General features: G+C 38.7%; 3 protein-coding genes across 3 annotated transcripts; 2 read left to right on the forward strand and 1 right to left on the reverse strand.

Annotated features, from left to right (window-relative positions):
* Positions 1 to 2,100: 2,100 nt before the first annotated feature.
* LOC133306868 (uncharacterized) lies at positions 2,101 to 3,294 on the forward strand. The gene is made up of 3 exons (XM_061507244.1): positions 2,101 to 2,382; positions 2,579 to 2,972; positions 3,149 to 3,294. The coding sequence occupies exons 1-3, from the start codon at positions 2,101 to 2,103 to the stop codon at positions 3,292 to 3,294; spliced, it is 822 nt and encodes a 273-aa protein (XP_061363228.1).
* Positions 3,295 to 3,531: 237 nt separating this feature from the next.
* Positions 3,532 to 5,257, reverse strand: LOC133306869 (uncharacterized). Its single transcript, XM_061507245.1, has 3 exons — positions 5,019 to 5,257; positions 4,511 to 4,893; positions 3,532 to 4,424 (listed from the first exon to the last, which is right to left on the reverse strand). Exons 1-3 carry the CDS (start codon positions 5,255 to 5,257, stop codon positions 3,532 to 3,534), a joined length of 1,515 nt encoding a protein of 504 aa, XP_061363229.1.
* Positions 5,258 to 8,321: 3,064 nt separating this feature from the next.
* LOC133306884 (septin and tuftelin-interacting protein 1 homolog 1) lies at positions 8,322 to 13,168 on the forward strand. The gene is made up of 4 exons (XM_061507261.1): positions 8,322 to 8,371; positions 8,645 to 8,732; positions 8,997 to 11,691; positions 12,579 to 13,168. Exon 3 carries the CDS (start codon positions 9,024 to 9,026, stop codon positions 11,655 to 11,657), a length of 2,634 nt encoding a protein of 877 aa, XP_061363245.1. The 5' UTR covers positions 8,322 to 8,371; positions 8,645 to 8,732; positions 8,997 to 9,023; the 3' UTR covers positions 11,658 to 11,691; positions 12,579 to 13,168.
* The last annotated feature ends 1,045 nt before the right edge of the window (positions 13,169 to 14,213 follow it).

Consider the following 14,213-nt stretch of genomic DNA (forward strand, 5'->3'; position numbering starts at 1 on the left):
TAGAAACTAAGTTCTTGCGAATATGAGGCACATGGAGCACATCATTCAGTGTCCTTATCTTGCAGATGTCATCTTCAAAGCCACTTTACCCACACCTTCAACTTTTGAAGTAGATGAGTTACCCATATAAAGCTTCTCATCATTATCAGTAGGAGTATAGGAGGAGAACACCCACTTGTTTGAACAGACATGTCTGGTGGCACCAGTGTCCACCCACCATTCCTTAGAGTCTCCCATCAGATTGCACTCCATCACCACTGCTGTCAGATTAAGTTCTTCAACCTGATCGGCAATATCAACCATATTGGCTTGAGGGCTCTTCTTTTTCTTATTGAACTTTTGTGGCTTCCTCTGATCTTTCTTTTGTTCCTTCTTACAATCCCTTGCACGGTGGCCAGGATTCCCACAATTATAAAAGTTTCCTTTGAACTTTTTTCCCTTTCCTTGCTTAGCATTTCCATCTTCAGAATATTTCCTCTTCTTTGACTTTGATCCCTTTTCAACTACATTAGCCTTGGAGATCATAGGATTGTTGCCATTTCTCTTGTCAGACATCTTATTGTCTTCTTCTATTCTCAATCTCATAACCAGATCTTTTCAAGTGACAATTCCTTGCGCTTATGCTTCAGATAATTCTTGAAGTCTCTCCAAGAATTCGGTAATTTTTCTATGAAAGCAGCAACTTGGAAAGACTCACTAAGAGACATTCCTTCTGCATGAATTTCATGCACAATCACTTGAAGTTCCTCAACTTGACTCACAATAATTCTCAGTTTTATACTTCTTGTCCAGACTATCCCATAGTTCCTTACTAGTTTTCAGGGTACTATACACATTGTACAGTGTGTTGTCTAGAGCATTGAGAATATAGTTTCGGCAAAGGAAGTCAAAATGCTTCCAAGCATCAATGGCATCTTCCTTGAGGAAACGGTCCAGACTCAGAGTTGTCAAATAGAACAAAATTTTCTGTTGCCAACGTTTGAAAAATAAAAAATTATTTTTACTACACATATATGAACCGAACCGAACCGATCCGAGCTGAGCCGGCCGGACGACGGCGGCGCGCGTGCGTGCGGTGGACCAAAGGTCACCTAGCTTCCCCCCTCCACAAAATGTGTAGTGACCCAAGGGCCAATCTAGGAGAGTGAAGTGGGAGCTTATGAACTCTCTCACTTCCTACTAGTTGTCCAATGTGGGACTTGTTCAAACCCACACACCCCTTCAACTTCCCTTTTCTCTTTTCTTTATTAACTCACTTCTTATTCGGCAAAAAAATTAAAATAATACATTTAAATTAAATAATTATGCATTTAATGCTGTTTTGTAAAAAATTACACATCTGTTGCACAATGAGACGCCCCAGTGAGGCGTCTCTCCCCTGGAGAAGTCGCCCCATTGGGGCGTCTCATGTGCAACCTATATATACCCCACTTTCCTTTTTTCACTCCTTACTCATTTACCTCTCTAACCTCTCTCTAACCGCGGTTCGTAGCGAAGCTCTGCTAACGTAGGTAAGGTCATAATACCTCATATGTATACATTTAAATAATAGTGCTAGTTAGTAATACATGTTAGGATTGATTGTATATTAGAGACTTGAAACATTAGGATAGTCACTTAAAAATTTTGTGGCATGCTATGAATGTTGTAATGATATAGTAATTTTATTATTACATAGTTATTATTATTAATTTTTAATTATGCATTAGGGTTTAGCATATTAATTAGTGATTTATAAATAGTGTTAGGGACTTCGTAAATTTTGTATGTATGATGTTATTAATGCGGGAGTGCATAACTTTGTAGTTAGTTAGGTGTGATGATTAGTATGTATTGGACAAGTTGGTAGTGACCGAGGGTTAAGTATTCAGTTAGTATTATATTATTTTTGTCCGATGTACTATTATTATTTAATTGCAAATAAATAACTGTTATACGTTTTGGCGGGACTTCATAAATTTCGATTCTAGTTAAATAAATAACGCATATGCTTAATTTTTGTGATAATCAATTATGTCACTGCTTAATTAAATTGTAAATAAAATGGGTTGTTACATGTGATTAATTCAAATGTTGTTTTATATTATATAGTCGAGGATAATGGCTGAGTCATCATCTTCATCGGAATCTGAGTCGGATGTAGAGCCCACCGATCCCAGCATGTGGATCATACCTGGGCCGTACAGGTGGGAGGTCCTTCGAAAGAGGACGCAAAAAGCTCATATTTCACAGCGAGTGTGGAATATAGAGCATGTACGAAAAATTAAGACCAGGCGTGGGAAGCCACAAGGAGGGCCACCTACCGGTGCTATTCCACAGGTTGTCGAAGAGTACCTAAGACAGGCGGGATTCATACATGTTGCCAGGATGCAACATATCCAGGTATGTTATTTACGTCGTTTTGTATTTATGTAATTATTCAATAAAATTCGTTAACACGTGATAACTGCGTAATTTATCACAGATCGATACATTTTTAATTAGTGCTCTGATTGAGAGGTGGAGACCAGAGACACATACCTTTCACATGACCCAAGGTGAGATGACGATCACCTTACAAGATATGGCAGGCATATAGGGCTTGCCGACTGACGGCATTGTCGTCACCGGATCGACCTCCGAGGATTGGCACCCTGCTTGTGCTGCTGTTTTTGGACATGTTCCAGAGGCCAGTGAGTTCCATCATTCCGGCGACCTCCGCATCTCATTCTTGGATCGGCATTATACCCGATGGACTGATCATGAGGGGAATCACGCTGCCGAGATCTACTTCACAAAAGCCCACATTGCCCGGATGTTGGGGACTTGGTTGCTGACGGACAAGTCTGGAGGTAGCAATTTTGGTTGCCGGCTTGTCCCATTGCTAGGTGGAGGATTTGAGGACATTGGCCGATTCAGCTGGGGATCTGCGGTTTTGACACACTTGTTCAGGAATTTGTGTGAATTGACAGATGCCCGTCGAACTGACATGGGTGGTTGCCATATTCTCCTTCAAATTTGGGCATGGATACGATTCCCACCCATTGCTCCACCCCTTCCTCCTCATCCAGAGCCGGGCACACATTATGGATGCCGGTATGATTTATTTACTTCATTTGATTTCGATAATGTATGGTTGATAATGTATATACTAAATGTATACTTTCAGATGATTTCATCTGTGCGGCGATGGATGACTTCCACACTCCACCACCACAGGCACAGGCACAAGTGCTTCAGGGAGACCCAGTCTGGGACAGACGGATACTGCCAGATAGGGATGCACGACATAGGCCATGGCCACCGTGGTCGTAGTTTCATTGCCATTTGGAGTATTCACTATGTTGTGGACTGTTTCATATTGTTAATATTTTGTTATTTTGTACTAGTTATGATTGTAGCATGTTGTTATTTTGTGGACGCTACATTATTATATTATTTGGACTATTCACTATGCTTTATTATTTATTTTTTGTTTGTCGTTCTTTGCGCATTTATGTTACGGTAACTAATAGCATCAGTTACTTAATAATACAAGAATAAAAACATTCATCAACGAAACACAAAAATTCCGCCATAACGGACATTACAATTCATACAATAACATAACCAATAGCAAAATAATGACATAATATGTATCTCAGTCGTTTCTCCCACGACTTGGACATCGCCGACGATTATGGCCGCGTTCCTTGCAAAGTCCACACCTGATACGGCTCTGGCTTGTCTCAACTTCACCATCTCGTTGCGGATGCGAGTTGACTTTGGACGACCTTTTGCACGCAACATAGTAGAATCAGGAATAATCTTTGGTCCACTAATTTCAGGTATTGCTTCCTCGTTTCCGATTGGCTCCCACGGAAAAGAATAAGCCTCGACCAAGTTAGTTATCAAAAAGACGTCGTCAACGTAAGTGAACGCACTCTGCCTAACACTTAACGCAGCAGCAACGGCGTGACTACACGGATACTTAAATGCCTTGAACTTTCCACACTGACAGAACCTCTGTGGGAGGTTGACAGAATATGAACGCTCCCAACCTGCGTCAACCTCGAAGACAGTATGTTCAACATTGTATGCACGAACGTGGTGGCCTGTTGCATCTACCTGGTTCTTCTTGACCAATTCAACAACAACTTTGGAGTGATGATGAGTTGATTGAAGTTGTGCAACAACATTTGTTCCTCTCTCAACAAAATATGCAACCAATCTACTATATGTATGCTTAACCAATGCTGTTATAGGCATATTTCTGGGCCCCTTCAAAACCCTATTGACAGATTCAGCCAAATTTGTTGTCATATGACCGTACCTCCGTCCTTCAATATCGTAGGCGCGCGACCACTTTTCCTTAGGAATCGCATCAATCCACTCAGCAATTTGAGGACTACTTTCACGGAAACTCGCAAGATTCCTTTCAAAATCAACCATTGCTGGAGTATAACCTGCACAAATTGGACATGAACGAATTAAACATAAATTCACAGTCATAATGGAAAGAAATAATTACGCATCGTGTCAATGAGTATACCTAAATTCTTTAACATCCGCTTCAAATCTTCATTCCGAAACTTTTGATTGAAATTGCTTGCAATATGACGAATACAGAAGACGTGATATGCATTTGGTGGCTGCCAATTAGGGTTATTTTCCACAACAGATATTATGCTTCGATGCCGATCGGATATCAAACATATGTTTGACATGGTAGTAACATGAGCACGAATATTAATGAGAAAATAATCCCATGCTTCCAAAGTTTTGCCTTCTACGATGGCAAAAATGATCGGTAAACATTCATTATTACCATCTTGGGCTGTGGCCACCAACAATTTCCCTTTGTACTTCCCATATAAATGTGTTCCATCAATTTGTATGACGAGTTTGGCAAATTTGAACGCCTCACAACACTGTCTAAACGTCCAAAAAATGCGATGAAAAACCTTTTTTCCAGTAACTAAGCTCTGCTCCGCATAAAGATCATTTATTTGTATATGATAAAATGAACCTGGAGAAAAGCGAAGCATGTATTCGCACACCTTGGCAAAAAAGCATACGATTCCTCCCAATCACCGTACATAATTGCCATCGTTTTCTGCTTCGCATACCACGCATTTCTGTAGGAAACTTGAAAGCCATATTTAGCAGTTATCCTTTCTTGCACCAAAGAGATTGACACAGATGGTTCTGACTTTATCATCCCTGCATTGAAGAGGATATCAGTGCCTCGATAACATCGAACGAATTTAATTACACGGCAGTACGTAAACATTGACATGTCAATACGGTAAATAAATACGTACCTATGACGAGATTTGCAATAACGTCCGCATCGAGCTGTCTATGACCCTGGGAAATGTGCTCATTCTCACATTCGTGTTTTCCACCCCATCTCGTAATCTTCCAATTTTCACGAAACACCGGTTTGATCGCACTTACAAACGCCACGGACAACCTTGATCATACGCATAACATTTCATGGATAACTTTGCAGGCGTGCTCTCAATTGCAATGCCTTCTTGATGCTCCCTAATGAGGTTGTGCTTAAGTGCCATTTGGACATCTTTTTTTGTCACAAATTCTTGATTGACAAATAACATGTCACCCAGTTGCCACGGACCTTGTATTGAAGCCGATCCAGAGACCGAACCATCAGTACATGATTCTTGTTCTCTCTGATAACTCCAATCAATGTAGGAATAATACAGAATTCCTTCCCAAAAAAGAATAACATTTGTGTCACCTGCAATTGCGGATTATAATTTTTTAATACAAACTTACTAATTCAGGTATTAAATCAGTTATCTATTCAGCTATATACAAATGGGATCAATTACCTTCATGGTGAATACCAAACGGGGCAGACGCAACGTCATTCAACTGCGGCATTTGCGCGACAACTGGTTGATGGAATATTGGGATTTGAGACGCATCCATCTCACGGGATTCATCTCCTTCTGAAGCACTAGCATCCTCCGCCAGAAGACGTTCTTCCATTGCCATATTTTCATCGTCGTCGTCGTCATCTTCGTCGTGATTTCCCAAGTCGGATCATTTTCATCTCCCTCAGAAAAGTTACCAACTGGAGACGCATGAGCGGCAGGAGAAGCTGGAAGATGGGGAGAATTTAAATAAACTGACCTCACCGGTAAGGGAGCATTCTCGGTTGCGGCGATGTCGACATACAACTCTAGAAAATCTTTCCTTGACTGGTTGCAAAATTCTTCCATTGTCATCTCCAAGTCTTCATTGTCAAGCACTTTCAAACTAATGTATTTATCACCTTGCCACACCCTTGTCGTGATCTTAGTGATACATTGGTTGTCTGGAAGACTTAACTTCTGTCGAATTCTCTGATGCAGTTCGCCAATGGTTGTGTTGCGTTGGATACGTGTCGGCCTTTTTTCACCTTCGAAGATGACACCTCGTCGACCTTCTACCTTTCTACCATTGTAATATAACACAACACGAACAGAATCAGGATTTGAGCTCATTTTTAAATAGAATAAGAAATAAAATTCAAATACTAAATTAAAGATAAAAGAATGTTGGTGGAGAAGAGAGATATGAAGAATGAGAGAAGAGGTATGAATTGAATGGAGGGGGTGGGGAAATATATAGAGCACACATGTGAAGCCACTTTTGGGCGTCACATGTGACGCCCAAAAGTGGCGTCACATTGTACAGTAGATGTGCAATTTTTTACAAAACAGCATTAAATGCGTAATTATTTAATTTAAATGCATTATTTTAATTTTTTTGCCCTTCTTATTCATAACCAACGGATTATCAACTTAGATTCCAACATTAATTAACATGACCATATCATGTTGGAAAATCATAACCATATAAAGGTGGATCAATGATGATAAAGAAAGAGAGAAAAAATATGGGGATAGGTAGTTACAAAATCATCACCGTTGATTCTCTTTTGTATGGTTAGGATTCCTTCATATGACATAACCATATATCATATGCAATTAAGCTTGAAAACTTTGGGATTTTTGTTCTATGTGATGAGAGTTTTCTAACCATATATCATATGCATATTTTCATTGAATATTCTAAAAAAAAAAATCGAATATGAATTTTTGGGTTTTATTACATGAAAGTTTAGAAAACTTCTCAATTTTTGTTCAATCGATACATTGAAATCTTAAAATGCTTTGGGGTTTTTAAAAAACAATTTTTTAGTTATCTATTGACGCAAAAATTGTTTGAAATCCTTTTCTACAGTGAATGAATTTCGTTAATGAATGTATTGTTACGAAACATAGTGATCATATTATGAAAGTTTAAATCTTTCTTTAAGATTGATATTGTTTTATTCATGTAAAATGAAAATTAGTTTGAGGGTTTTATGTTATTTTTCCACTATTTTATGTTGTTTTTAATACAAAAATCACATCTTTTTGTGTCAAGAAAAATCGCGACCCATAGCTTGAAAAATAACCTTTAAACTTCCAAAATTTCTCAAAAATGGCTAAAAAATATGCTATTTTTGAGATAGATTATATTAAAGTTTCGTTGGTTTGTTGTTTTTGGGTTGTTTTGTGATGAAAATCGCTCAAAAATATGTTATTTTTAAGTTTTGACGAAACTCTTATAACGAAACCGAATTTCGAGCATGTGAATCTGCCAAATGAAGAAGAAAACACTTTAATAGAAAAATCTCAAAAAATCCTAGAGGTTAGGGTGAGATTATGAGAGAGGCATCCTATTCATATTTCTTACTAAAAAGTCTCAAGAAGTCCACATTAATCGAAAATCCATTAAAATCTTTAGATTTTTGAATACCACAATATTGTTTTTTCATTGTTTAAAATCTTGATTGAATACTAACGGAATTGGACGAACTCTAAAATAATCTTTTAAAATCCTAATCGAATATCATGTGACTTTCTTTCAATCCATTAAAATCCTAATCGAATACCAATGAATTTTTTTGTCCGAAAATAATCCATTAAAATCTTTTGAAATCTCAATCCAATACAAGCTCCGTACAAAATATATCTACGGAAAATCGAAATCCTATATAGATATGAGGTATGATACTTTAACATCAGTGTTCAATTTGATATTTGATACCTCATCTGAGAGCCGTCAAATCAAAAAAGTTCAACGACTCTAATTTGTAAGCATGTGACACCATTGATCTTTTTTTATCTAATGACTTTCAGACGAGGTGTCAAATTTTAAATTTGACACCGATGTCAAATGATCCTATCTCTGCAGATATATGGGGTTTATAACGAAAGTGAGGCGTAAAAGCAACGTCGTTTTCCTCTTCAGCCCTATTACCGTTCGTTCGTTGTTTTGTGTTTTCTGCGTCCCAAGTAGAAAACAGAACGAAACCTAGGAAGCACGATATCAAACTCGCGCGAGTGAAAAGGTAACCTCAACTCATTCTCAATTTTGTTAGTGATCCCTTCCTTATTCTTAAGGATGAGATCGTTCACCGATTTCCGTTTTCGATTACTATTTATTATATATAAAATGAACATCACAATTTTTAATTTTATTTTTTTGAATACAAGAAAATAATATAACATCACAAATAATATAACAATAACATTGTATATACAATTAGAAAATAAACGTTAATTGCTCGAGTAACCACATTTTGAGTTAGTCGGTTTCTTAATTTTTTTTTTTTTTTTTGCAGCACTGTATTTTTGTGCTCGTGACGGTGTAGTGGGAACTGAAGGCTAATAAACAAAACTGTTATCGATTCACATCCTCAATACCTTTAGGTATTTTCACCTTCCACTTGCGTTTTATCAATTTCTTGTCGTTTTTCTTTCTTTCTTTTTTTTTTCGTTTATTCTCCCCAATTTTTTTATTTCCACCGTTTTCAGATTTTGCGTTCAATATAATTTCGCTTTTTTCTTTTTTCCACAAAGAAATGTGTGTTTTTCATGAGCGTGAGTTCTTTGTGTTGTGAATGTGTGTAATTTTGGTGAGGCCTTCAAGGTTTGTGAATTCACTCACTCTCTCTCTCTCTCTAATTTTTTTAGGTTTTATTTTATCTGCTGCCCAAGAAGATGGATGAGGATCAAGAGATGGAGAGATTTGGAACGGAGAATGATTTCGAAGGCGCGCAATGGATTGGTGGCGAGTTTTACTATAAAAAGCGCAAAGAAAAACGAACTCAAACCAAAGATGATGTTCTTTATGGAGTTTTCGCAGATTCCGATGACGACGATGATTATTCTAGCAGAAAGCGACGGAAGGATCGTGATTTATCGAAGAAGCCGGATCTCACCAAGCCTGTGAATTTTGTCTCTACAGGCACTTTTATGCCTAATGAGGATGTTGTTGATAAGAATTCTTCTAAGGAACAGGATGAGAAGGAGGAGAGTCATGGTGGTGAAGATAGGCCCGGTTTAGGTCTTGGTATGGGGTTTGCTAGCACTTCCGGGTCCGGTTTGGGGTTTAATAATTCGAGTTATGGTGCGAATGGAACGGAGAGAATTGATGACTCGGATGAGAATGGTGAGAATAGCTTTCTGCCTACGGCGTTTGGGAAGAAGATTAAGGAGGGGGCGATGAGAAGGGAGAGGGAGAAGGAGAGGGAAAGATTGGAGAAGAAGAGAGGGCAGCGCCAGAGTGTAGGTGATGATGGATCTGTTGATGTTGGCAAGTTTGAGAAGCATACGAAGGGGATAGGAATGAAGCTGTTGGAGAAGATGGGTTATAAAGGAGGTGGTCTTGGGAAGAATGAGCAAGGTATTTTGGCTCCTATTGAGGCGAAACTGAGGGCTAAGAATTCGGGTATTGGGTTTAATGACTCCAAGGAGACTACTACTACACCGTTGCCGGCGGCTTTGCAGCTGGATAAGAAGATTGCGCCGGGAGTTACCCAACCTAGGGTTGGCAGAACAAAAGAAAGGTTGTGGTCAAAGCAATTGAGGTCGAAGAAGAAGAAAGACGAGGAAGAGTATATAACTGCTGAGGAGTTGTTGGCAAGCAAGGAAGAACAGGATTTGGAGGTTGTTCAGAAGGTTTATGATATGAGAGGGCCGCAGGTTCGAGTAATTACAAATTTGTCTGATTTGAATGCTGAGGAGAAAGCAAAGGAGAATGATGTCCCGATGCCGGAACTTCAGCATAATGTTGGGTTAATAGTTCGGTTGGCTGAGGCTGACATCCAAGAGATTGATAGAGATTTGAGGAGAGAGAGGGAGACTGCACTTAGCTTGAAAAAGGAAAAAGAGAAGTTCGAAACTGAGGCAGCATTTCAAAAGAAGCAGCTGGATAATTTTGAGGAAATAATGAGTGTGTTGGACCAAGTCGGAGAAGAGAATACTTTAGGAACATTAACGTTGGATTCCCTTGCTCAATGCTTTAGGGACTTGCATAAAAGATTTGCTGATAACTACAAGTTGTGTAACTTGTCATGCGTTGCTTGCTCATATGCTCTGCCTTTGTTTATCAGAGTGTTCCAAGGATGGGATCCTCTTCGAAATCCATCTCATGGGTTGGAGTTGGTCTCACAGTGGAGAACTTTGCTTCAAGTAGAAGAATGTCTCGATATATGGGATGTATCATCACCTTACACTCAGTTGGTTTCTGAGGTTGTGTTACCAGCTGTCAGAATATCTGGCATCAATACCTGGCAGGCTCGGGATCCGGAGCCAATGTTACGGTTTCTGGAGTCGTGGGAAAAGTTGCTTCCTTCTTCACTCCTTGCCACCATATTGGACAATGTGGTCATGCCAAAACTATCAAGTGCTGTAGATACTTGGGAACCACATCGTGAGACCATTCCTATCCACACTTGGGTGCATCCATGGCTACCTCTGCTAGGGAACAAGTTGGAGGGTATATACCAGGTGATTCGTTTTAAATTGAGTACTGTTCTTGGTGCCTGGCACCCAAGTGATGGCTCTGCTTATGCTATATTGTCTCCTTGGAAGATGGTATTTGATGCTGCTAGTTGGGAACAACTTATGCTTCGTTTTATTGTGCCCAAGTTGCAGCTTGTCTTGCAAGAGTTCCACGTCAACCCGGCAAGTCAGAATCTTGACCAATTTTATTGGGTAATGAACTGGGCTTCTGCTATTCCATTTCATCTGATGGTTGATATGATGGAGAAATTCTTCTTTGCTAAATGGCTTCAGGTTTTGTATCATTGGTTGTGCTCTAATCCTAACATCGAAGAAGTTACAAAATGGTATTTGGGCTGGAAAGAACTTATTCCGAAAGAACTTTTGGCAAATGAGAGTATTCGATACCAGCTTAATCGTGGTCTTGATATGATGATCCAAGCTGTTGAAGGTATGGAGGTGGTCCAACCTGGTTTAAAAGAGAATATCAGCTATCTTAGGGTACTTGAGCAAAGGCAATTTGAGGCTCAGCAGAAAGCAGCAGCCTATGCTCAACAGCAAGCTGCTGCAAGCTTGGGTGGTGCTGTCAACGCAGATGGTGTGGCTGGTGTGCGTGAATTGAGCCTGAAAGAAGCCATCGAGGCCCATGCCCTGCAACATGGTTTACTATTCAAACTTAAACCTGGTAGAATGCACAACGGTCATCAAATCTATGGGTTTGGTAATGTCAGCATAATAATAGACTCTCTAAATCAAAAGGTATATGCCCAAAATGAGGAAACATGGTCTTTGGAATCTGTTCAAGGCTTGCTAGAGTTGCATAATAAATCCGCTAGTAAAAGACGCTGAATTCAGTGTTTGCTAATGTGAATTAATATCTCAGGTACTCTATTTCTCTAGGTTTCTTGTACGAGTTGTTTTCACTTGGTTACTATTGTACACTCGGAATGTTCTAGTAGTTTTCTTATTATTATTATTTTTGTGCAACTTTATGTTTGATACCAAGTGGAATATTGGTTATTATTGTTGTAGCTATATTATGTGGACTTTCTTGCTTTTACTTTGTTACTTAGGTGATGATTTCCACACCTCATTATATTTCTCCTTTTTAACATCATGCATATATAATTGATTAGTTTTCAGAAAATTCCTTGAATTTTAGAACGGTGTATGGGACATATGACATAGTTAGATAAACAAGTATCTTTCTATTTTTTTTTTTATTTCATTTTGTGAAAAGTACACTTGCCCCGAATGGCAGGGAGAGGGCTCAAGGGGAAAATTTGGCACTACTGGTTGGACCTGGGCCTGCCTCAGTATACCGATCCCATCTTCCAATCCCCACAGGCTAGATAGGCTTGTTGACCAGTAAGCTTTAGTGGCTAACGTGTCTGTGGACCCACATTTTATTTTCTTAAGCTTGGATTGATGAAGAAAATTGAAATATAAAGATAAAGGCTGTTAGTTAAACTCGGAAGAGTGGCAAATACTAACACTTGGAAAAATGTGAATTTGCAGACTTAAACAGTAAGTTTTTTTAGTTTTAAGGTCGGTGCTATGGCTACTCTCTTGAAACAGTTTTTTTCCAAATTATTCTAAATCCTTTTACTGACGGAAAATGCTTATTACCATAATTACATTTTGCAAAAGAGCTCTATTTTTTTTCCCCTTTCTATTGACGTGATTCATGCAAGTCCTTAGACAATCAATAGAAATCGCTTGGAGTTTCTTTTGTTGCCAGAATCGCATACTGAATTGCCAAAATTGCAGGAATCTCAATGTTGCAGCGATTCCAGCCATTCCAGCCATAGTGATCTTGGATAGGGTGCATAACAGCTACTGTAGGGGGTGATGACTGACGACCCGTGGTGGCGGTGGCTGGAATCTCATTGTCAGAGAGTTTTGTGAAGACATCAGCCGTAATCAGGCTTGTGCCATTAAGCGCTGCCCGGATGAACATATGCAATTGAACAGCATTCGGGATGTGGGTTTGTGTGGCTCTCTGGCAGCTGCAAGCGTCTCGTGGTATGTAGGTCTAGCTTTGGCAGTGGGGTGAATGGAACGTGATATGCACCTCAGATATGTAGATATGAGAGGGACAGCCCTTAAGTAGAGAGTAACGAGGCAGATGAAAAAATATAGGATTTCTGTTGCTAGGTTTTAGATACCATGTTGAGAGAGAGATCATTGAGAAACTCGTACAGTTAATTTACATTAAAAGGGAAATAAGGGAATCATTTTATTTGCTTTCATATTTTTTTCAGTTCTGTATATCAAAAATATATTTTTCCAATTTCTAATTATTGACCATGAATCTTACAATTCATGATACATGTTGGAGTAAACACCCGAATTTGTAGGACAGGAATTTAATGGTTGGCAACACTTGAACGCCAATGCTTGCTGGAACGAGGCGAGGTAGAAAAGGACCACTGCTATGGGCATGTATTTTGGAGATTTTGTTGGTGTGGGCAACGGATGCAGTGGGTCTATGGTCTAGAGAGACTGGTTGAAACCCGCTCTAATACAGTAATACTAACTTGAATTTGAAAGAGGAAATCTGATTGGGTGGGTTTGCATCCGTAAAAGACCCCACGGCATATATATTAGTGTGGGAATTATAGTCAATCCCTGATATACACAATCCTAACTGATTCTGTGGTATATAGATGATATCCTACCGTAATCATCTATAGTACTCTTAACATATTACATATTCTATCAATAGATTCTAACAGACACATTAGTCTTTAAGAATGCAAAAGCCCTACCCTGGTCCCTTAGAATCACAAATGTCTGTCATGTTATGTCATAAAATATGGCTGGTTTGGAATAGCTGTTTCAATAATGTTTCATTGAAGTTGTCTAGTCCAATTTCAATGAACATGAGTGTTTGATTAGTGTTTACCTTATGTCTATTAATATTTTGAATGTTTCCTTGGTAATAAGGAAAATGTCATTTCCTTTTCGTGTATTAAATGCTTTACTGAACAATTTTCATCTGAATAAGCATTTGAACTCATCCACTTATTATCACGCTTAATTTTCTGTTTTTCTTTTTTTTCAAATAGCTCATCAGCCTCATCTCTATGAAGTGATTAAATTAGCTTATAGGAATACTCTCCTTATGCTTGATTTCGTAGTTGCTATCATCTTTGATGCTTAAGTGTATGGAGGTAAATTATCGTTTGAGGATGGTTGTGAATTTTTGGACAACAGCGTAGTTTAACAGTTTTGCATTATTCAACCATGCTACAAAGTTGGATTTTAGAATTGAATTTTTAATTACTACTTTGTCTGCCCATTTTACAAGCCTGAAGCATTGGTAAAACGGCTCTTATCTAACCGAGAGGTTATTGATACAAATTTAAGAAATAGTCTCTTTATAAAAATATAAGGGTAAGA

The sequence above is a fragment of the Gastrolobium bilobum genome, unplaced genomic scaffold (assembly GCF_033153095.1).
Source record: "Gastrolobium bilobum isolate Gb01-03AN ecotype WA unplaced genomic scaffold, APGP_CSIRO_Gbil_v1 utg12082, whole genome shotgun sequence".
NCBI classification, from domain to species: domain Eukaryota; kingdom Viridiplantae; phylum Streptophyta; class Magnoliopsida; order Fabales; family Fabaceae; genus Gastrolobium; species Gastrolobium bilobum.

Excerpts from the sequence above, each read along its gene's own strand:
- LOC133306869 (XM_061507245.1), bottom strand. The coding sequence starts at position 5,257 with ATGTCAATGTTTACGTACTGCCGTGTAATTAAATTCGTTCGATGTTAT. Across the intron at positions 4,894-5,018 it reads TCGTATGCTTTTTTGCCAAG|ACAGTGTTGTGAGGCGTTCA; the intron begins GTGTGCGAATAC and ends TTGGACGTTTAG. Across the intron at positions 4,425-4,510 it reads GCGGATGTTAAAGAATTTAG|GTTATACTCCAGCAATGGTT; the intron begins GTATACTCATTG and ends CAATTTGTGCAG.
- LOC133306868 (XM_061507244.1), top strand. The coding sequence starts at position 2,101 with ATGGCTGAGTCATCATCTTCATCGGAATCTGAGTCGGATGTAGAGCCC. Across the intron at positions 2,383-2,578 it reads CCAGGATGCAACATATCCAG|GGCTTGCCGACTGACGGCAT; the intron begins GTATGTTATTTA and ends GCAGGCATATAG. Across the intron at positions 2,973-3,148 it reads TGCCCGTCGAACTGACATGG|ATGATTTCATCTGTGCGGCG; the intron begins GTGGTTGCCATA and ends GTATACTTTCAG.
- LOC133306884 (XM_061507261.1), top strand. The coding sequence starts at position 9,024 with ATGGATGAGGATCAAGAGATGGAGAGATTTGGAACGGAGAATGATTTC.